Below are 24,605 nucleotides of genomic sequence, written 5' to 3'. Positions count from 1 at the left end.
GGCCCGGCGCCGCTCCTGCAATGACTTCTCGGCTGCCCCCCACACTAACCTAGCAGCATGCAGCGCACCCGGGCACCAGAGAGGTGGGGGCGCTGAAGCGCTAGAGTGCTCCTCTCCCTCCTCCTACTCTCTGTGTCCAGACGCGGCTCCCTCCGCTCCCACCGCCGCCGTTGCTGTTTTTTTCAAGGCTTCAGCCTGTCCCCCCTCCCTCCTCCTGTCAGAGAAGGAGAGCAGCCGCCGGAGATCGGAGCGGCTGGTCTCTGTGCGGGGGGCGGGGGGGCGCGTGTTCTCTTGTGTCTCTCACTCCCACCCAAGCCTGTCTCCATCTGTTCCATCTGTTCACTTATGGAGGGGGAGTTGTCCTGGGAGGGGGGGTTGTCCTGGGGCTCTGTACTAGTGAAGGGGGGGTTGTCCTGGGGCTCTGTACTAGTGAAGGGGGGGTTTGTCTGGGGGGGTTGTACTAATGAAGGGGGGGTTGTCCTGGGGGGGTCTGTACTAATGAAGGGAGGGGTGGTTTGTCCTGGGGGGGTCTGTGCTAATGGAGGGGGTGGGGGTTGACCTGGGGGGGGGGTTTGTACTAATGGAGAGGGGGTTGTCCTGAGGGGGGTTTGTACTAATGGAGGGGGGTTGACCTGGGGGGGGGTTGTACTAATGGAGGGGGGTTGTCCTGGGGGGTATGTACTAATGGAGGGGGTTGTCTTGGGGGGTTTGTACTAATGGAGGGGCGTTTGTCCTGGGGGGTCTGTACTAATGAAGGGAGGGGGGTTTGTCCTGGGGGGGTCTGTACTAATGAAGGGGGTGGGGGTTGACCTGGGGGGGTTTGTACTAATGGAGAGGGGGTTGTCCTGGGGGGGTTTGTACTAATGGAGGGGGGGTTGACCTGGGGGGGTTGTACTAATGGAGGGGGGTTGTGCTGGGGGGTTGTCCTGGGGGGTATGTACTAATGGAGGGGGGGTTGTCCTGGGGGGTATGTACTAATGGAGGGGGGTTGTCCTGGGGGGTTTGTACTAATGGAGGGGCGTTTGTCCTGGGGGGTCTGTACTAATGAAGGGAGGGGGGTTTGTCCTGGGGGGGTCTGTACTAATGAAGGGAGGGGGGTTTGTCCTGGGGGGGGTCTGTACTAATAAAGGGAGGGGGGTTTGTCCTGGGGGGTCTGTACTAATGAAGGGAGGGGGGTTTGTCCTAGGGGGGTCTGTACTAAGGGAGGGGGGTTTGTCCTGGGGGGGATCTGTACTAATGAAGGGAGGGGGGTTTGTCCTGGTGGGGGTCTGTACTAATGGATGGGGGTTTGTCCTGGGGGGGGTCTGTACTAATGGAGGGGGGTGGTTTGTCCTGGGGGGGTCTACACCCAGGAAAGTACACCCAGGACTCCAGAGGGAGAGGGCAGTGCTGAGAGAACACCATCAGAGAGAGAACCCCGCTGCCCTGCGCCACCAGAGGGAAAGCCACACAGCCTGGCGCCATCCCTGGCGGAGAAAGGAATGGAGTCATTGCAGGAATACAGATCTGGGTGCTACCCACGGGCAATTCAGAGTGAGCTGACTCCTGATCAGAGGGAACCATTGCTGTATCGCTGGGTCAGGTGAGAGGGCCTATCGGCCATTATCTACTAATGTCCATAGGAACTGCAGTCTCTGACCGTCTCCTGTATCATGTCTGCAATCTCTGACCATCTCCTGTACTATGATTGCAGTCTCTGACCATCTCTTGTATCATGTCTGCAGTCTTTGACCGTATCATGTCTGGGGGCTCTTTCTGGTGGTGTGTGTGTGTGTGTGTGTGTGTGTGTGTGGGGGGGGGGCGGCATTGAAGGGCCCGGCCTTGGGGCGGCAAAGGGAGTAAATCCGGGCCTGATTGCCAAGCCACCCTGGGATAGAAGGAGTTGGAGCATCCGTTTCGCCAGCCTCGGGATATTCCCAGCCCAGACAAAGGTAGAAATAATGGAGTCCAATTTTTGAAAGAAAGATTTAGGGATAGGGCACGGAGTATTTCTGAAGACGTATACAATCTTGACCATTTTTAGCAGGTTTACCCTCCCCACCGGGGACAGGGGAAGTGTTTTCCAGAGATGGCATTTCTTGCTAAACTGGGTCAGTAGGGGAGAGATATTATCTTCCATATATGCCTGAAGGGATCTTCTGACAAACACTCCGAGATACTTAAATTCGTCCATCCATTAGAGGGGAGTGTCAGTAACCGCCCTATGACCCGACTGATGGAGGGAGAACAGGACTGATTTGTCCCAATTAACTCGAACTCCAGAGTATTTCCCAAATTGGTCTATTATCTCAAGGGCTGAGCTAAGGGAGGCACCTGTGTCAGCCAGATACAACAAGGTGTCATCAGCATAAAGCGAGATTTTTTCCTAGACTATCCCAACCTGAAGAACTCGCACTCTCATATCAGGATCGCCAAGGGCTCAATCTCCAGAGCAAAAAGCCCCGGAGACAGCGGGCACCCCTGTCTGGTACCCCTATGTAGGCTGAATGGGGCTGACAATAGGCCATTTACTCTAACGCGGGCAGTCGGGTTTCTGCTTCACAGAGGAAATAAGGCCCCTGGTGTTTCACGGGACAATTGTTAGAGATGCCATTCGGCCTTCCAGTACATAAATTTAGGAGATTTTTCAGAGGATAAGCCCCACCTGGATGAAGCGGAAACAAACATCTCTGTTACCTCAAGAGAGTAGCCCTCAGGGGGCGATAAAATTGTAGGTCCATATGTCTGTGTTAGATATACATACACATAATAATCAGTAAAACAAGAACAAAAATAATAATAACAGAAACAAAACATTCCCCCTCCCTGCCAGCCCCCCCCCCAAGAACAGTGGGTGGCATATCTTCCCAAAAACCGCTCGGCAAACCGCCAAGCCATGGAGGTAACGTGTGCAAGAGGCTTAATGTACATATGCTTGCTGACCCATAGCAGCTAGGATCGTCCGGATGATAAATGAGATGCCGGTCTCCCAGCAAGCTGGGGGTACAAAACTTAGTGCAGGTATTTAAGTGTTCCTGAGGCATACATGGGCCTCTGGCTTAAAATGGTGTTCCCCTTAGATTGCAGATGGGGCAAAAGGGATGAAAAGTGCAGGGGGAGACGATAATAAGTTTCCAGCAACAGGGGAGCACTAGTTCATGGGACTCTGATTATTCCAGGAAGCAATTGGGCAGAAGATTCGTCTTGCCCTTTTATCCTGCTCGGATCGTGTCAAGCCAGGAGGACGCCTCCTCTGGGGACGTTAAGAATCTCACTCGTTCACCATCTTGGACCCGGAGTCTGGCAGGGAACAGCATGTATTTCAGATTTTTGGCGCGAAGACGGGAACGCACTTGATCAAACGATTTCCTTTGACGCTGTGTCTCAATGGAGTAGTCTGGAAATATTAGTAGTTTAGCATTTTCATACTTCAGATCTCCTATTCCTCTGGCCTCTCTCAGGACAAGATCTCGATCTCGAAAGTTGAGCAATTTAAAAATGAAAGTGCGCGGGGGGCCCCTGGCGGACCCTTGACTGTGGGAATCTTGTGGGCCCGCTCCACCACAAAATGGGGAGAAAAAGAGGCATGGGGCAGAAGAGACTGCAGCCTCTGCTCCCTCAGGCAGGTATTGCGTCTGCTGCGATTCTCAGTGTTTTCAGCATGCGACTCGAGATGTTTAACTCTGACTTTTAATGAATAAAGGTCAGCCGTGTGCTCTCTCTGTACATCCTCAGCTGCAGACCTCTGTCACCCTGCCCCTGAAAGCATGTCTCTCCTGATAAGGTCCAGCCCTATGTATACACTGTCCATTTTCTCAGTCAAAGCTGTTTTACAGCCATTAATTGTATCTAGGAGTGCTGTGTGTTCTGGAGGGACTTGTGGAGCAGAAGCCTCGTGACTCACCTCCTCCTCCTGGCATGCCAAGATGTGAGGGACAGCTGCAGCCTTCCCTCCAGTGTGGTGTGCAGTCCCGGCTTGTTTGTGGGACTGTTGGCGCACTGCTCCCCCCGTTTGTAGCCAGCCATGGGCAGAGGGATCCAGGGACTAAGGCTGAGGGTTTTTCATCGGCGGATAGATGTTCGGCACCGGGGGAATGGCGGATTAATGATCCGAACGGCGGAGCGGAGCTAAAACACGTCTGCTCCCATCACCATCTTGCACACACCCCCCAGGCGTCAGGTTTAGTGGCAGCAAGCAACCAGAGCCAGTAGAGGGTTTTTTCAGAGTGGGCCCTTACTAACCAATAGAAGAGGATGTGTCATACTTCAATTAGTAACTACAAGTTTTGTGCAGGAGGAACCAAGTCTGTACAGGAGGAAACAAGTTTTGGGCAGGAGGTGAAAGGAATCTAAGAACATAATTTTGACACGGTCCAAAGTGATGTCTCCATCAAACACACGGTGATAGATGGAGAACTCTAATGCTGTGTACACACGGGCGGACTTTTCGGCATCAAAGGTCCGACGGTCTGTCCGACGGACTTTCAACAGACTTTTGATGGACTTCCGGACTGTCGAACGAACGGACTTGCCTACACACGATCACACCAAAGTCCGACAGATTCGTACATGATGATGTACGACCAGACTAAAATAAGGAATTTAAGAGGGCTCTGACCGGAAGTAGTAAAAAAAGGGAGGGTATGCCACATCCCATAGTAGAGAAAAAGAACAAAGGGTTCCGCTTGGGTGGGATTTTGAGGGCATTACCATGAATAATACATCATAAGTAAAAAAGGTAATTTTATTACAAAGTACAAAAAAATGACAAAAAATACACCATAAAATGTTTTTTAAATCAAACACAAATGATATATACAAACAATTGCATCAAGGGCAACATGTATGAAATAGAGAATACCACAACATGGCAATAAGAACAGACCAATGGTATGGAATGGAGTAAGTCTCACTAAACTGACGCGTTTCGGAAAGTCCTTCATCAAGGTTTGACAAGTGAGAGTTATCATCTATTAAACATTACAAAAGTAAAAGACAAAAAAGAAAATGATTAACACCACATACATATATAAGATGGTATACCCCCCACATCCCGTGAAGGTCTGTGTGAGAATGAAACTCACTTACCCAATGCAAATATTATAGAGGCATCCAAGACATACAATCAGCTTCACTGCGGTCTCCCAGGCCGTGTGCACATAGCGAAAATCCAATTGTGGGTAAGATGAAATACTATAGGTGATTCATATAAGGGGTGTAATCCCCATAGGTGCTGAAAAACGCCACCCCTTATATGAATCACCTATAGTATTTCATCTTACCCACAATTGGATTTTCGCTATGTGCACACGGCCTGGGAGACTGCAGCGAAGCTGACTGTATGTCTTGGATGCCTCTATAACATTTGCATTGGGTAAGTGAGTTTCATTCTCACACAGACCTTCACGGGATGTGGGGGGTATACCATCTTATATATGTATGTGGTGTTAATCATTTTCCTTTTTTGTCTTTTACTTTTGTAATGTTTAATAGATGATAACTCTCACTTGTCAAACCTTGATGAAGGACTTTCCGAAACGCGTCAGTTTAGTGAGACTTACTCCATTCCATACCATTGGTCTGTTCTTATTGCCATGTTGTGGTATTTTCTATTTCATACATGTTGCCCTTGATGCAATTGTTTGTATATATCATTTGTGTTTGATTAAAATTTTTTATGGTGTATTTTTTGTCATTTTTTTGTACTTTGTAATAAAATTACCTTTTTTACTTATGATGTATTATTCATGGTAATGACCTCAAAATCCCACCCAAGGGGAACCCTTTGTTCTTTTTCTAAAATAAGGAATTTGGTAGCCAGTAGATTTTTCAACCAGACTCGAGTCCGTCGGAAAGTTTTGAAACATGTTCCAAATCTAAAGTCCATCTGATTTTCGATCGAAAAAGTCTGCTGCAGGTCTGATGAAGCCCACACATGGTCGGATTGTCCGACGGATTCGTCCCGTCAGACCAGTCCGGTCGAAATGTCCGCCCGTGTGTACACGAAATTAGAGACAGTAGTCTGTGGAGGTTGAGCCGCAGGAGGAGCAACAGTCTGCATGGAGATGCAGAAGGAGACTAATACCTATTTCTATATGCACATTAAATTTTCTGGCTCTAACTTTATTCAGAGTGTATTCAAAAGCTTAAATGTGATGGCAAAGACGTATCCTATGGGCATCCCATAATCCTATCCCTATCCAAGTTGTACCCCCCCAATAAAACAACAAAAACAAAGCTCGCAAAAGACTGTTCATTGTCTCTGGAAGTGATGTATGAAGTCTGGCAGTGGGGTGATTTGGCGGATTGTCTGATATTATCTACAACACCATGGCTACACCTGTGTCCTGGATCCTTAGAAGAACTCTCTGCAATCTTCAGGAAGCTAGGCCAGAGGCCTCTTAGCCAAGGCAGAAGCTGGGATCCCATAAAGGATTATTTTAGCCACAGAGGAACTCCCAGGGATGCCACAGCCTTCAGGCTGGGTCTTACTCCACCAGGAACAAGAGACCCCTGCTCTGGGTTCCAGATCATTTATACCCCTCTCAGCCCCCTGCTGGTCACTTAGCATACTGACCAGGGATTGGCTGGAGAGGTCCCAATGCTCTCTGGGATACAGGGGAAAGTAATCGAGCATGTACCAATAGAACCCAGTACAGACTTAACCAGAGAATCAATGCTTGTCAGGGAGGCCAAATCGAATTCCAAAACATTGGAAATTACCAAGTCCACGTTCGATGAGTAAATAGATTTTGGGGGCACCCAAAATCCGCCTGATGGAAGAAATTAGAATTGTTAAGCAACATGATTTTTTTTTATACTTTTCACTCCACCTGGACAGGTTGGATAACTTTCAAGAAAGTTTTATTGGCTGTGGGATTGTTGAGTGATTCACCTAAGCTAACATTGCTGAATATTTTCTTTTGTAGAATAAGAACAGGAATGGAAAAGGTAACTGATTTTCATGTTCCCCTTCTCTTCTTTTTTCCCCTCTTTCTTTTTTTATTGTTTTGATTGTTTTCGTGCGCTTGTGTTTGAAGGTGCATTTGCAGTTTTTTCCAAGCACATATATTTAAATCACTCTAGTTAGTAATCTTTGAGGACAATAGGACAGTACATTTTTGGTTTTGTGTTTAGATACTGTATATTTCAATCTATGGTGGTTCTGTAATGCTGCTCAGGAAGAATTTTTGAAAAGTTCTTAGATAGGGACTTCAGTCGCTGACAGTGGTGGTGGAGCAGGGTGAAAATAAAGTATAGTCCTGAGTGGGATGATTGTGGGAGTGGGGGCACACTATGAGAAAATCAGAAGAAATACTCCGTATGAGGAACAATTGTTCGCTTTTCTCCTTTGTGAACAGAACTAACAATTTTTGTTCAACTTGTACTGTTTTCGTACAAAAAAAATCAGATATACATTACTGTGCAGAAACAATAAAAAACAATAATCTACACAAGCATTTCTTAACATTTTTCTAGTCAGGGTGCCCTTGAAAAGTATTTTCAGTCTCCAGGCACCCCAGTCTAAGGTTTGGTTCAAGTGACTGCATGTCGCGGGAATGCAAGCAAAATTGTGCTTGTTCCTGACACACAGACAAACACTCTGCTCTTTAGGGGTACCTTGTCATTTTTAATAGTATCCCAAACATTGGCAAATGCGGGGCGTTTTGGTGCGGCACAATTTTTTAAAAAAAATGTAGGGGACTCCTTTCTCAGCATTTCTGTGGGTAGGGAAGCCCTACACACAGCAGCACAGATGTGAGCCAAGGCCTTGTTCACATGTGAGGTTGGAGGGCGCTAAAACCATGCAGTTGAGCTGTTTTTAGCATCCCCAACTGCTCCCCCTTTAGTTGCAGAGGCAACAACTGGGGGTGTATACATGCTGTGACCATGGCTAGAAGTATACCCTCAGGTGAATGGGGCTGCACTGCAACCGCCCCACAGCTGTGTCCATTGCATGTGGTTGCGATGTGGTAATGCTGCATTTAAGGGATTAAAATAGATGGTGAGGAGGCAACATATTGCCTCTTTATCACCTGTCAAATGTCTCTGAAAAGGATCTGAGCATGGATTGCTTTTCAGAGGGGCGGCAGTCCTGGCTACTATTACAAACAAGCCCTAAAAAACTGTTGTGATCATACAGGCTCGCTCACTGCAGAAGTACAGTGTGGCTGGGGACCTGAAGCCCCCGGATCATCTGACAGCTTTTTTCTACCAGGACACTTACGGCAACCCTGAGGTATCCTGGTTGAGAAAAGCTGATCTACACCACAACATTTGTACATCACCAAAAAAAAAAAAAAAAGCCTTTTTTGAGAATTTTCATACAATTTGTACCATCCTCGGGATGGACTTACTGTGAAACATCGAGGAAAAACCAGACGATCGTTCACCCAATTTTCTGATAATGTGTACCCAGGTTTAGATGTAGCAAAAACTGAAACAAGGAAGGCACATAAGACATGATCCTTACCTCCAACCTCAGACTTCCTTCATCTACTTACCAGGCTATATTTAGCCAAATATTTTCCTTTTATTTTATTTATTTTGTAACATTATGACTCAATCACAACCTAGAATGGTCTCTTATTTATCTTAGTAAATTAACTGACCTGGAGTGCAAGGTTTTATTCTGCTGGGTTTCGCTGAGCTGAAAAAAACAATCTGTATCTCCCGTCTCTGACAGGTGACAACCGATCACAAAATTTGTATGTTTCCATCTCCCCGGTATTTGCATACACAGTGTGTGGGGGGAACACCTCCCCTGTCACTCTGTCTATATATCTCATTGTACAGGAGACGTCTTCTAGTTTGGATCTGACCCTCCAGAAACATCAAGATGTTTTCTCCCAGTTATCTGCTGGCTGTCATCTTCATTTCTATTCAGGGTGAGAGATGAGGCTCCTTCCATCATCCTCTGCACATACATCTATACATTGTACAATAAATACACACATCAGGATTGATAGGAAATCAATAATCAATATGTCTTTTTCCATCCTCAGGATCCTGTGGACAGACGGTGATGACTCAGACTCCGGATTCTGTCGCTGTATCCCCGGGAGATACTGTCACTATCACATGTACATCAAGTGCTGACCTAATTAAACGTGATATGATTAGACCTAGGTCTATTAGTTATTTAGCTTGGTACCAACAAAAGTCCCAACAACCTCCAAAGCTTCTTATCTATGGTGCCAGCACTCGGCAATCTGGGATCCCAGACAGGTTCAGTGGTTCAGGATCTGGAACTGAATTTAAACTAACTATTTACAGAATGACTGAAGATGATGAAGGGAGGTATTATTGTCAGCAGTATCTCTCCAACCCCCTCACACAGTGATACAGAGCCGTACAAAAACCTCCTTCCTCTTTTAAGTAACACAGCGCCACATTCATTTAGACCAATGTAACAAACTGAAGTTAAGTTCATTTTGATTGTTGAAAAGTGATGTTTTTAAAAAAATTAATTCTCTTTATTGATTCATGCTCTTGGGTGAAAAAGACAAAAAAAAATGCGACAACAAAACTATAATAAAGCAAGTTTTCAACCATTATTGTGTTATCTCAGCAGTTTCTTGTGCCTTTTCTGAATCAGAGGGATTTTCTAAAAACCCTACCAGAATGAGCTTGTGCTTGTGCACCAAGTTGATCTAGTTGGTCCCAACCCAAGATACAGTATATATTAACCTTTCAAAGTGAACTGATTGGTACTGTTATATATAAGAGTAAATAGTGGATGGATGTTATATATTCAGTAAGGGTTTTCTCCCAGCAGTTATGAATTTAGGAAACCATCAAACCACTTAGTTCCAGTATTACTTTTTTGGGGGGTAATGGTAGGGCAATCCAAATGGATCACACTTTGAACTTTGCAAGGCATCCTCTGCTTTTATATGTTGCTGCAAACATACAGAGTGTTGATTTGACAAGAAATTTCCAAAAGATTAAGTCTGGATTGTCTTTTCCAATATTGTATGGTTGCTTTTCTGGTGTAACATAGTAAAAGGATCAGCAACATCTTCATAGCATACGTCCAGGATATGGGGAATATCAGACCAAGCAAACCTGTTTCTTAGGTGGGATATGTATTGCAGTAGTTGTATAGATTCATTTAAAAAGTAAATAATTTCCTAATTCCAAAAAAATATGCATTAGGTCTGCATGTTTGTGCATCTTGGCAAAAGGTAGGATTGAAATGTTGCTGTCTTAATGGAGTCAGGTATTTTCTTTGTAGAAATGTATAGTGTATCAGCGTGTCTAACAAAATAAGTGAAGGACAAGTCCAAGATGTCCACCCAGTCCTCAGTATCCAGTGTTTGTACATTCATTGTCCACTTTTTTGTCAGTGGAGCCGTGGTTTGTAGTTGGAGTGCAGTAAAGATTTTAGATAGTACCTTCATCATTGAGTCATCTCACTGAATCCCCTCAAATATAGGTATCTACATGTAGCAGAGTGTTAAACATGTAGTCTCCCCTTTTCACCACCTGATGCACCCACCTGTCTTTAGTTCCTTAATTGTAAGAAGTACTTCCCTTCTGTCTTCTAGGGGGAAATCAGGCATGGCATCAGAGTGTCCTCTACCATGGATTTCAGATACCATTTTAGGAAGAGAGTGACTAAATGGACTCAAAGTTTTGAAAAAGTTGCTGAAAGTTTTTACAAAAGCTTGCTGTTCACACTGCACTTATACTCATACAAACGGAATCCCATGTGAAACAAGCCTTATAACCAAGATAGGTCATAGCTAATGTAGAAATCAGCTATGGTTAATGTAATATAGAATTTGGGGCACTGTCCCATATATGGTCATTTTGCCCTTTGATTCACACATATGGGAGGGAAATTCTTAAACTGGTAGATGAGATCACAAATATCTCCCTCCCCTTTGACTTGTGAGGGTTTTTTTTTCCATAAAACCAAAATCTCAATCTTAAAATACAAAAAACAAATGCTATCTCATTTACTGAATACAGCTAAAAATGTAATTCCAAAACACTGGAAATCACCAAATCCACAACACCCTTAATTGATGAATAGCTGTTGAAGTCACCCAAAATCTGCCTGATGGCAGAAATTAGAATTGTTAGAATTGTTATTTGATTTTTTGACCTTTCACGTCACCTGAACAGATTGGATAACTTTCAATAAAGTTGTATCAGCTGTGGTATTATTGAGAGATTTACTCTGTGCAGGTGGATAGACCTAAACTTACATTGTTGAATTTTTTTTCTTGTGGATCAAGAACAGAAAAAGTAACATGAATGGTAAGCCGACTGAGCTCGATGTTTCCCTTCTCTTCTTTTTTCCTCTCTTCTCTTTCTTTATTTTTTCTCTTTTTTTATTTCTTTGTAACATTTTTGTATGTTTGTGGATGCATTGCCGTTTTTTCAAGTAAAGATAATTTTAGAACTTTGAGTAAAATGCAACATATGAAATTTCTGGCTTTGGGTTTGGATACACTCTAATCTATAGAGATGTTGTATTGCTGCTCAGGGTACATTTTTGGAAAGTTCAGGACTGCAGTCACTATTGGAGGTAGAGCAGGGAGAAAATGTACTCAAATACAGCATGGACCTGAGTGGGGAAAAACATGGGATAATTTAGTTAGGTAATTTATAATTTGTAGGAAAAGCACAACTTAGAGAAGATAGGCATATAAGGCATGATCCTTACCTCCAAACTCAGGCTCCCTTCATCTGCTTACCAAGCTTTATTTAGCCATACAGTATGTTTTCCATTTTTGTATTTCTTTTGATACATTATAACCCAGTCAGAACCTAGAATTGTCTCTTTATTATTCAAACTATGATATCAATCTAAAGAAATAAGTAATTGACCTGGTTTCAAGTGCAAAGTTTTATTCTGCAGGGTTTCACAGAGCTGAAAAAAAGATGTGTATCTCCAAACCCTGGCAGGTGACAGCTGACCACAGAATTTGTATGTTTCCATCTCCCGGGTATTTCCATACACTGTGTGGGGGGAACACCTCCCCTGTCACTCTCTCTATATATCTCATTGTACAGGAGACGTCTTCTAGTTTGGATCTGACCCTCCAGAAACATCAAGATGCTTTCTCCCAGTTATCTGCTGGCTGTCATCTTCATTTCTATTCAGGGTGAGAGATGAGGCTCCTTCCATCATCCTCTGCACATACATCTATACATTGTACAATAAATACACACGTCAGGATTGATAGGAAGATATACAGACATTGATCAATAATTAATATGCCTCTTCTCGTCCTCAGGATCCTGTGGACAGACTGTGATGACTCAGACTCCGGATTCTATCTCTGTGCCCCAGGAAAGACAGTCACCATCACATGTACATCCAGTAGCAGCTTAACTAGTGGCAGTAACAATTTCCTAGCCTGGTACCAACAGACGCCCCAACAACCTCTAAAGCTTCTTATAAATTGGGCCAGCACTCGTGAATTTGGGATCCCGGACAGGTTCAGTGGTTCTGGATCTGGAACTGAATACAAATTAACTATCAATGGAGCAACTGCAGAAGATGAAGGAAAATATTACTGTCAGCAGACAGGGTGGTTCCCTCTCACACAGTGATACAGAGCCGTACAGTACAAAAACCTCCTTCCTCTTTTCTAAAGTGATTTGAAGATAGCTGTGAAAAAACATAATTGATAAGTGAAATGTTTTTAAAAGAGAAGTATGGGGGGGTGTTTTCCCCTATTCATACTTACCTAGGTGGATGCAGCATCAGACCGATGCTACATCTGTCCCCCGGCGCCTCTTCACTGAAAACGGAGCCACCGAACACCGCCGATGGCTTGGTTTTCTCACCTCTCCGAGCGGAGGGATGCTGGCTGTCAATGCTCACTGGAGCTCTGAGCTGTGGAGGGGTGGGAAGCAGCTGTCTCAGTCTCTCAGCGGCTCACTGGGAAGCTGAGACTGCCTCGACTGATAGCAGTGACGTCAGTGGAAAGCGGACTTCAGACCGCTCTCTGCTGAAAACGGGTCAAAGGAGTGCAAAGCAGATTGCACTCCTGTGACCCATAGGAGAAGCCCAGCCTAAAAAAGCTCAGGCTGGATTTCTCCTTTAATGATAACAAGAAATATTACATGTGAAATGTGTTTCTGCCCGTAGATTTCTATGACCATTTTATTACCTCCAGGCTCCTGCTATAGAGGACACAGAAACCATCCACCACCATTTTTAAATCCACAAATGATAATACAGTCCAGTCTACTAAAAGGTGTTATTTAAGCCATAGGTGGACCTCATTGTGATGAATTTCATATATCTCCTGGATACTAGATGAGATCTCCCTGCAATAGTTCAATAGTTGCATTCTCTGTAATAAACTAAGGTAAGGAGATTGAGACCTCCTTATAATGGGAATGTGATGTGTGCAAACCTGGGAATGCATATGCAAAAATCTCCCTACTGAAGTGTCCTAAAGTTTATAGACACTGTTTGGTTTAAAGGGACAATAAACTCCAATTGTTAACATCCATCATTCTAAAATGCGAGGCTTACCATGGCTTTGTTTTTTTTTTTTTTTTTAACCATTGTTTTCAGGCCTTTTTCTTGTCCTGAGTACGCTCTCTATCATCCTACACCAACGCATCTCACATTACTAATGTAGACTGATCAGTGTCTATTACTTCTGGTCACATGCTCCACTCTATGCCTACTACTTTTCCCATAGCTCTGAATGTGTTTGCATGTAGATGTATTGTCTATCTGGGGGGCAAACAGGAGAGGGTGACTACATTCACATACACAAGAAGGGCATGGAGTACGAACATAGTCACCCTAGAACAGGAAGTCTGGGAATAGTAAAAAATACTTTGCATTTGAAAGATGAATGAAAGAAAAAAATAAATAAAAGGTACATTCTACTTATGTTTTATCATATTAGATTTATTTTAGTTTATATAAAATGTGAGTTTAGTGTCACTTTATCGCTATCAACAACCATATTCTGAAATACCAGTTTTAGGTGGAACAGCCCTTTAAAATGGTTGCACCATATACCCAGTGAAGTGACTGACCTCAGAGATTAAAAGGTCCTCCTATATAAGTTATACCTGTTTATCTGCGGCCCTTTCTTCTCTACACCTGTTGAAAGTCCAGAATTTATAAAGCTTGTCTGAGCTGTCAGAAATTTTCAAATATCATTTTGAATTGGAGTAAGGGATGGTTATAACCCCTGTCATTTTTTGCCACCTGTGTCCCATTGAGGAGATATATCTTCACTTCCTTTGTCATAACTCAAAAAGAGGAAGTGAGAAGAACTCCATACAGAGTAAGGGAATCTCTGGTTGTCACCAGAACTAGTGTCCCCATTGGAAGGTTTTCCCTCTATTCCTGTTCTTGGATCAACCCAAAATTTAGGTTTTTCTTTCACTTTCTCTCTCTCTGACAATGGCAAACAGGACAAATACAGAGGGTGAATCAATCTAATGCCCCGTACACACGGTCGGACATTGATCGGACATTCCGACAACAAAATCCTAGGATTTTTTCCGACGGATGTTGGCTCAAACTTGTCTTGCATACACACGGTCACACAAAGTTGTCGGAAAATACGATCATTCTGAACGCGTTGACGTAAAACACGTACGTCGGGACTATAAATGGGGCAGTAGCCAATAGCTTTCATCTCTTTATTTATTCTGAGCATGCGTGGCACTTTGTGCGTCGGATTTGTGTACACACGATCGGAAATTCCGACAACGGATTTTGTTGTCGGAAAATTTTATAGCCTGCTCTCAAACTTTGTGTGTCGGAAAATCCGATGGAAAATGTGTGATGGAGCCCACACACGGTCGGAATTTTGGACAACAAGGTCCTATCACACATTTTCCATCGGAAAATCCGACCGTGTGTACGGGGCATAACAGGGGCACAGACAGCAATAAAATATTACAGGTTTTCTAATCCCTCTCCATTCTATCCAAAACTAAGAAAAAAAAGTAAATAAAGCTAATTGGTGGGGGCCCCCAATGATGTCAGCATTGTGCAGCCAATCACAGTGCAACAAGATGGTGAGCTACAGTATATGCGTTCTTGGCTCCAGAAGCAATTTAAACCAACTGGCGTAAAAGGGTTAAAGGATAACTAAACCCGCTAACAAAAATCGAATATATTGCAGATTGCAGTCCTTAGATGTGTTGGCTGCATTGGTTTTCTTTTTTTTCAGGCTAAAAACATTTTCAGCAAATACAGAAAATACCTGTTTGTAGATCTTACCAGAAATGTTGTTTAGTTGTCACTTCCTGTGAGCTGTACAGAATATTTATCTTCCTAGCTATCTTCTGTAAACTACCAATCCCCCCCCGATCAAGGGATATGAACATAATTGTCACCCATATCAGGAGAGCTGCCTAAGGTGACCACCATGACTCCCTCCATAGATATAGTTGGTGGAGTGATGTAGCCACCCAGTGACAGGAAGTGTGTTATTTGCAGGATTAACAGGTAAAATAAAAGCAAAAAACAAACTTGAAATAAGAAAATGAATGCAGTCACCACGCCAAGAACTAGTGAGCTGCAACATATTACATTTTTAGTTTTGGGTTTAGATAAACTTTATCCTATGGGGTGCTGTAATTCTGCTCAGGGTGACTTTTTAGAGAGTCCTTTAGGATGTCAGTCACTGACAGTGGTGGTGGAGCCGGGAGGAAATGTACTTAAACACAGCATGGACCTGAGTGGGATGATTGTGGGATTGTTTGACACAGTCCTTACCTCCTACCTCTAATTCCCATCATCTGCTTACCAAGCTTTACTTTTCTTTTTATGAAACTTTCTTGTAAAATAATATAAACTAACAACATAGAATGGTCTCTTTATTATTAAAACGTTGATATTAATTGGAGGAAATATATAATTGAATTGATCTGGAGTGCAAGGTTTTATTCTGCTGGGCTTCACTGAGCTGAAAAAAAATAATTTGTATCTCCCGTCTCTGGCAGGTGACAGCCGACCACAGAATTTGTATGTTTCCATCTCCCCGGTATTTGCATACACAGTGTGTGGGGGGAACACCTCCCCTGTCACTCTCTCTATATATCTCATTGTACAGGAGACGTCTTCTAGTTTGGATCTGACCCTCCAGAAACATCAAGATGTTTTCTCCCAGTTATCTGCTGGCTGTCATCTTCATTTCTATTCAAGGTGAGAGATGAGGCTCCTTCCATCATCCTCTGCACATACATCTATACATTGTACAATAAATACACACATCAGGATTAATAGGAAATCAATAATCAATATATCTCTTCCCATCCTCAGGATCCTGTGGACAGTATGTGATGACTCAGACTCCGGATTCTATCTTTGTGTCCCCGGGACAGACAATCACCATCACATGTACATCCAGTAGCAACTTAACTTATGAGGGTAAACACTATCTAGTCTGGTACCAACAGAAAACCCACCAACCTCCAAAGCTTCTTATAAATTGGGCCAGCACTCGGCAATCTGGGATTCCGGACAGGTTCAGTGGTTCTGGATCTGGAACTGAATACAAATTAACTATCAATGGAGCAACTGCAGAAGATGAAGGAAGATATTATTGTCAGCAGACAGGGTGGAATCCTCGCACACAGTGATACAGAGCCGTACAAAAACCTCCTTCCTCTTTTCTGAGGTGATATGAAGATAGCTGTGAAGAAACCTTATTGAGAAGTAAAATGTTTTTATTGATAACAAGTAAAATGACATGTGAAAAGTGTTTCTGCCAGTAGATATCTATGATAACTTTATAACCTCCAGGCTCCTGCTATAGAGGACACAGAGACCATCCACCACCATTTTTAGGATCTACAAATTATATGAATGTACAGTCTACTAAAAGGTGTTGTTTAAAGGGTAACTCTACTTTTGAGGGGAAAAAAATTAGCAAATAAGAAAAAGTGTATATCCACTTCAGCTCTGGGGGGTTTACCCCCCCCCCTGACCAGGCCATTTTTTTGTGATACAGCACTATGTTGCTTTAACTGACAATTGCACAGACATGCAACACTATACCCAGATAAAATGTTTGTCCTTTTTTTCCCACAAATAGAGCTTTCTTTTGGTGGTTTTTGTGCTATATAAAAAAGGCTGACAATTTTGAAAAAAAAAAACAATATTTTATGCTTTCTCCTATAAAACACATCCAATAAAAAAAATGTAAAAAATCTAATTTCTTCATTAATTTAGGCTGTAATTTTTTTTTTTGAATTTTTCTACATATTTTTTGGTAAAAAAAATCCCAATAAGCCTTCATTGATTGGTTTACGCAAAAGTTATACAAACTGTGGGATTCTTTTATTTATTTTTATTTTTTTCACTAGTAATGGTGGCAGTCAAAGACTTATAGTGGAACTGTGATATTGCGACAGACAAATCGGACACCTAACTGACACTTTTGGCACTTTTTGGGGACCAGTGACACCAATACAGTGATCAGTGCTAAAAAATATGCACTGTAACTTTACTAATGACACTGGCAGGGAAGGGGTTAACATCAGGGGCAATCAAAGGGTAAATGTGTTCCCTGGGAGTGCTTTATAACTGTGTGGGGGTGCTTGTACTGTGAACCCCAATGTGATGAGTTACCTGCTGGTTTCATATATCTCCTGGACACGAGGTGAGATCTGCCTGCAAAAGATCAGGCACAGTGGTGTAGTGGGTAGCACTTTCACCTGGCAGCAAAAGGGTTGCTGGTGCAAATCCCAACCATGACACTACCTGCCTGGAGTTTGCATGTTCTCCCTGTGCCTGCATGGGTTTCCTCTGGGTACACTGGTTTCCTCCCACACTCCAAAAGACATGCTGGTAGGTTAATTGGCTCCTGTCTAAATTGGCCCTAGTAGGTGAATGTGAGTTGGGGACCTTAGACTGTAAGCTCCTTAACCTCCCTAACGGTATTCCCGAGTGTGGCTTGGGGTTAAATTTCAGCACCATTAGTGGTAACCCCGAGTCAAACTCAGGATTACATCTCAGTATCCTGGTGCGGTGTACTTACCTTGTCCCCAGGATCCTGTGATGTCCCCCCGCGGGGTCTGCGGGCTCCGTCCTCTGCCCGAAGCCTCTCTGTGCCAGGCTCCATTCCCTATGAGCGTCGCGACGCACTGGGGCGGAGCCTGGCGGCAAATTAAAAAAAAAAGTAAAAATCATAACACATACAGTCCTGTAATCTTACAGATTACAGGACTGTATGAAATCATTTCACATCCCTTTTGTCCCCAGTGCTTTGGCCCATGCCCTGCATGCAGTTTTATATTATATATACTGTTCCTTCTGCCTGGAAACTTGAGATTGTCCATAGCAACCAAAAAGTGTCCCTTTATGTCAAAGGTGGCTTTAGACCAGCTAGAAAACAGCGATAGTAAATTAGAACACTTGCAGAATTGAGCGATAGTGAATCGTGGGGAAATTTATTTTATTATTATTATATTATTATTTTTTTTAATTATTTATATTTATTTACTATATTATAATTTATGATTTTGTGTTTCAAACGTTATCATACCCGGGATGTCTACTAGACTCTTGTTTGGACAGACTTAAGTGTGTTATTGTTCAGAATTACAGGCCTACAATATAAAACGCCAAATTTCCATGCAAAATAATTGTACCGCTTTCAGCACCTAAAATCCAAAATAATCATACCGCCAGGGAGGTTAAGGGCAGGGACTGATGTGACTGTACAATGTTTATGTAAAGCGCTGCATAAATTGTTAATGCTATAAAAGTACCTGAAAATAAAATAAATAATAGTTGCATTCTCTGTAATAAATGAAATTAAGGAGAGTGGGACCCCCTTATTATGACAATGTAAGGTGTGTAAATTTGGAGATGCATATGCAAAATAGGGGAATATGGAAGGGTTAGAACCCCTAGCAGAGTATGTTTTTACTCTGGGTCTATGCCCCACTGGGTTGATTTCCCTTCACTTCCTGTTCTGGAGACCCAACATCAAATAAGAGGAAATGTTCCCAAAGTGAAGGGAATTCCCATCTTGAACAATTGTCACTGGAACATTTCCCTCCATTGGAAGATTGACCCTCAACTGTTCCTCTAGTGACACAATTTTGTATTTCCCCTCACTGTCTCTCTCTGTGACATTGGTCACAGTACAAATAGAGAGGGTGAATCTCCCCAGAGAAGACACAGAAAGAGGGTCTAACCCTCTCCCACCATATCCAAACTGAAAAAAATGTGTTACCTTTACATACATACTTTGCAGGTGAATCATAATGAAAATAATAATTAAATGAAGAAGGAGAATAAGGAGTTAATAAGAATGACTATAGTAAATTAAGGGTTAATAAAGGGTTAAACTGAGAATAAAAAATTTACTTGACAAGGTTGCTTTAAACTGACTTAATTTGCGGACCGAAGTTCATCCCTTTGATCTGTAAATGAATAAACAGAAATATACACTGTTTCTTTTTATCTGTCTCTTTCAGGGCTGAGCAATGTTGTTGATAAACATTGTCGGCTGCTTTTTTTTGACAGCTGTGAGCAGAGAACGCCTCTGCACTTTTTACATGAATGATGGAAATGCTGGATTAAGATGGAGTGGGGGGGTCGAATCGAGATTACAATCTATTAACGATTAATCGTGCAGCTCTATGAGTTGTCTTCCTTTACGTTATCAGATCCCTGTAAGGATTCATTTCAGTTTTGTCTTAGGTACACTGTAAAGCCGGTATTTTTAGGTAACGCACAATGTATAATAGACAGCAGATCAACACTCATTTTTATTTGGCGCTTTAAACATTTTGTGAATTATTGGGCAGTGATTAACAGCAACATTTTCCTGTATTTAAAACTTTTACAACAGCACTATGAATATACAGTATGTGTCAATGGCTTGTTCTGGGGAGCGCTCCATTAGCACCCCCAGAACTATGACCAAACTGTCACAGACAACTCACTGTCAACAACTGACAATCAGGAGCTGGTAGGTGGGGCTCCCTATGACATCAGCACTGTGCAGCCAATCACAGTGCACAAGATGGTGAGCTTTGCCCCACTGGCTCCGGGCATCATAGCCTATTTTTTTTTTTTTTAAGTATTTATATATTAATTTTTAATATATAGGTTTAGGGGCACTTTACAAAGTATCATTGAATATACATTGAGTTTATAGACCATACGACCAAACTTTGGCCAACATAGTAGCAAAACAGTAACTTGTCCCACAGACCCCCAAATGGAGGAGAAAGTCATAAAATAACATAGCAAAATTGCCTTAGGTGGACCACACCGGCCCCAAACTATTTACTCTTCAATCTTAAAAAACAGAGCAAACATCCAACAGCCTTACAAACCCAAACACACACATACACACTCATTCACCACTCATTCACCACCCAAACCACACCACCCACCCGCTCCCTCACCATTAAACAGGAGAATGAGGAAGCCTACAACATGGCATTTAGCCAACCACAGACACAGTGGTATGGATAGATAGATAGTTAGATAGATTACTAACTAGAGGGTGCTACACTTTATTTCTTCATTTTGAATTGGAGTAAGGGAGGGTTATAACCCCTGTAATTTTTTGCCATCTGTGTCCCATTGGGGAAATATATATCTTCACTTCCTCTGTAATAACTCAAAAACAGGAAGTGAGAAGAAATCCATCCACAGTAAGGGAATCCCTGGTTGTCACCATTGGAAGGTTTTCCCTCTATTCCTGTTCTTGGATCAACCCACAATGTAGGTTTTTCTTTCACTTTCTCTCTCTCTGATAATGGCAAACAGGACAAATACAGAGGGTGAATCACTCTAACAGGGGCACAGACAGCAATAAAAAATGGCAGGTGTTCTAATCCCTCTCCATTCTTTCCAAAACTAAGAAAAAAAGTAAATAAATCTAATTGGTGGGGGCTCCCAATGATGTCAGCATTGTGCAGCCAATCACAGTGCAACACGATGGTGAGCTACAGTATATGCGTTCTTGGCTCCAGAAGCAATTTAAAACAACTGGCGTAAAAGAGTTAAAGGATAACTAAAGCCAATAACAAAAATCGAATATATTGCAGATTGCAGTCTTTAGATATATTGGCTGCATTGGTTTTCTTTTTTTTAAGGCTAAAAACATGTTCAGCAAATACAGAAAATACCTGTTTGTTGATCTTGCCAGAAATGTTATTTAATTGTCACTTCCTGTGAGCTGTACAGAATATTTATCTTCCCAGCTATCTTCTGTAAACTACCAATCCCCCCCCCCCCCCCGATCAAGGGATATGAACATAAATGTCACCCATATCAGGAGAGCTGCCTAAGGTGACCACCATGACTCCCTCCATAGATATAGTTGGTGGAGTGATGTAGCCACTCAGTGACAGAAAGTGTGTTATTTGCAGGATTAACAGGTAAAAATAAAGCAAAAAACAAACTTGAAAAAAGAAAATGAATGCAGTCACCACGCCAAGAACTAGTGAGCTGCAACATATTACATTTTTAGTTTTGGGTTTAGATAAACTTTATCCTATAGGGGTGCTATAATTCTGCTCAGGGTGAGCTTTTAGAGAGTCCTTTAGGATGTCAGTCACTGACAGTGGTGGTGGAGCCGGGAGGAAATGTACTTAAACACAGCATGGACCTGAGTGGGATGATTGTGGGATTGTTTGACACAGTCCTTACCTCCTACCTCTAATTCCCATCATCTGCTTACCAAGCTTTACTTTTCTTTTTATGAAACTTTCTTGTAAAATAATATAAACTGATAATAGAATGGTCTCTTTATTATTAAAACTTTGATATTAATTGGAAGAAATACATAATTGAATTGATCTGGAGTGCAAGGTTTTATTCTGCTGGGCTTCACTGAGCTGAAAAAAAATAATTTGTATCTCCCGTCTCTGGCAGGTGACAGCCGACCACAGAATTTGTATGTTTCCATCTCCCCGGTATTTGCATACACAGTGTGTGGGGGGAACACCTCCCCTGTCACTCTCTCTATATATCTCATTGTACAGGAGACGTCTTCTAGTTTGGATCTGACCCTCCAGAAACATCAAGATGCTTTCTCCCAGTTATCTGCTGGCTGTCATCTTCATTTCTATTCAGGGTGAGAGATGAGGATCCTTCCATCATCCTCTGCACATACATCTATACATTGTACAATAAATCCACACCTCAGGATTGATAGGAAATCAATAATCAATATGTCTCTTTTCATCCTCAGGATCCTGTGGACAGATTGTGATGACTCAGACTCCGGATTCTATCTCTGTGTCTCCGGGACAGACAGTCACCATCACATGTACATCCAGTAGCAGCTTAACTAGTGGAGACAAGAACTGGTTAGCCTGGTACCAACAGACACTCCACCAACCTCCAAAGCTTCTTATAAATTGGGCCAGTACTCGGCAATCTGGGATCCCCGACAGGTTCAGTGGTTCTGGATCTGGAACTGAATACAAATTAACTATCAATGAAGCAACTGCAGAAGATGAAGGAAGATATTACTGTCAGCAGACAGGGTGGACTCCTCTCACACAGTGATACAGAGCCGTACAAAAACCTCCTTCCTCTTTTCTCAGGTGATATGAAGATAGCTGTGAAGAAACCTAATTGAGAAGTAAAATGTTTTTATTGATAACAAGCAAAATGACATGTGAAAAATGTTTCTGTCCATAGATATCTATGATAACTTTATAACCTCCAGGCTCCTGCTATAGAGGACACAGAAACCATCCACCACCATTTTTAGGATCTACAAATTATATTAATGTACAGTCTACTAAGAGGTGTTATTTAAAGGGTAACTACTTTTGTGGGGAAAAAAACTAGCAAATAAAAAAAAAGTGTATATCCACTTCAGCTCCAGAAGGTTTACCCCCCTTGACCAGGCCATTTTTTACGATACAGCACTATGTTACTTTCCTGACAGACTCCATGGTAGCAACGTGTTGGTTAAGTCCTGCCTCTACTACCCCATAGGACACTACTCCCATAAATCTTTGCTCCCTGCCCCTGGCCGTGTTCTTTTTTTGTCCTCCTCCGCAAAGACCTAGTGGTGGTCTTTCTACCTTAAGATGTTTGATCCCCACGATCAAGGTTGGCCGAGCTGCGACTTCGGATGGGATAGTCGCATTACTCCGCTAAGCCCTAGCTATTAGCAGGGTATGGAGTGGGGCATTGGAAGAGGCGATGGAAGAAGCCGGTTTCCTGGCCACTGGCAGGCAAGGCTGCGCATGGGTCGGATAGCCAGCTATTAGCAGGTGACCCCTTATTGCCCCTGGGAAGTCCGGTGTTTTCATCCTACCTTTGGCCTTGATGATCGTGTCGGGAGTGGTGAGATTTTTCTGTTTGGTCATGGCAGCAGTTTTTGTCTAATGCTCGTTTTTCCCCTCTCTGTTTGTCAATTTCCTTTCCGTTTTTCTTTCAAATACTTGTTTGTATACTGGCATGGCGCCTGGTTCTTCCTGCATTCCAGCTGCTGTTCTTCTGTGTTCAGCCGTACTGCGCATGCGTGAGTACGGTACGAAACCGAGGCTTGGTTTCGCGCATGCGCGATAGCGGCAAATTGCCGCTAATCGCACATGTGCACTAGCGTACGCTCGGCGCGGCGGTGACGTCACGGGGGCGCCCTATTTAAACAGGGCAAATAGCCTGCAGGGAACACTTGCAGGCTATTATAGTGTCTTCCCCATGCCCCCAGTAAGTTAGCTACTGGTAAGTAGCTTTATATACAGGTGGGCAGGCACTCCCTGTCTCATTACTAAAATTTTCATAATCTTACAGCCCGGATGGATATTACCGGAGATATGGATTCCCCACCGCCTGCCTGTGGTACCAGGACGGGTTACCTTCCCTGAGGGTCCAGTGGTTGGGGGGGTGGGGGTTAATTCCACAAGGTGAATGTTTCTCTAACTATTCTGTTTTCTGTGATTCTCTGTCTTTTTGCTTTAGCCCTTCTAGGACGGAACAGCGTCGCAGCTCGCACAAAGGAAGTGACTCTTCCAAATCGCATCACCGGCAATCCTCTTCCAAATCTAAACACTACGGTTCCTCCTCAAAATCAGGACACTGTAGCGAGGAACGCTCTCACTCCTCAGTGGCTCACTCCAGTCACTTATCCAGTGTCTGCTGGGGATGCAGAATACAAGTTCCTGCGGGTAAATCGTTGTGTGATCCCTGCTTCGTCAAGGCATCCAAGGAGAGAGGGGATACGGACCAGCAACTTAAAACCCTAGTTGAGAGGGTTGTTAAAGAATCGCTTAAAGGTATTGAAGCGGTCCGGTCTGACGTTCCTCAGGCAGAGCCATCATGTTCCCCAGTGAGGGAAACTCAATTGCAGGACACCTGGGAGTCCTCTTTACCTAGCCACCCTTCAATTGCCATCTCTGACAGTGACTCAGACGAAGATAATCCCTGTGTGGGATTTGACTTCACTCTGCTGCCTCCCTTGGTCAAGGCCATTAGAGAAACCTTAAATTGGGAGGATCCGGTGGCTGTTCCTCCCAAACAGAGGAAATTCTCCAAACAGCTAAAGAAGGAACGGGTTAACTTTCCATTCTTTACCGAATTGGGCGAGATCATCACAGATAAATGGAGCAAGGTGGAGAAGAAAAACTCCATGCTTACTAAAGTTTCAAAGCTCTATCCCTTCAAGGAGGAAGAAGTGAAGCATTTGGAA

The 24,605-nt window shown here is 43.2% G+C and overlaps 1 gene segment (V, D, J or C); it reads left to right on the top strand.

Annotated features, from left to right (window-relative positions):
- The first annotated feature begins 16,032 nt into the window (after window positions 1-16,032).
- LOC141120167 (immunoglobulin kappa variable 4-1-like) lies at window positions 16,033-16,983 on the top strand. The segment is given in 2 exon segments: window positions 16,033-16,129; window positions 16,247-16,983. Coding segments are annotated over 2 exon segments (369 nt in total).
- Window positions 16,984-24,605: the final 7,622 nt, after the last annotated feature.

This window comes from Aquarana catesbeiana, linkage group LG01, assembly GCF_042186555.1.
Source record: "Aquarana catesbeiana isolate 2022-GZ linkage group LG01, ASM4218655v1, whole genome shotgun sequence".
NCBI classification, from domain to species: domain Eukaryota; kingdom Metazoa; phylum Chordata; class Amphibia; order Anura; family Ranidae; genus Aquarana; species Aquarana catesbeiana.
Note: the sequence above shows the minus strand (reverse complement) of the source record. Positions and strands in the feature narration are given on the sequence as shown.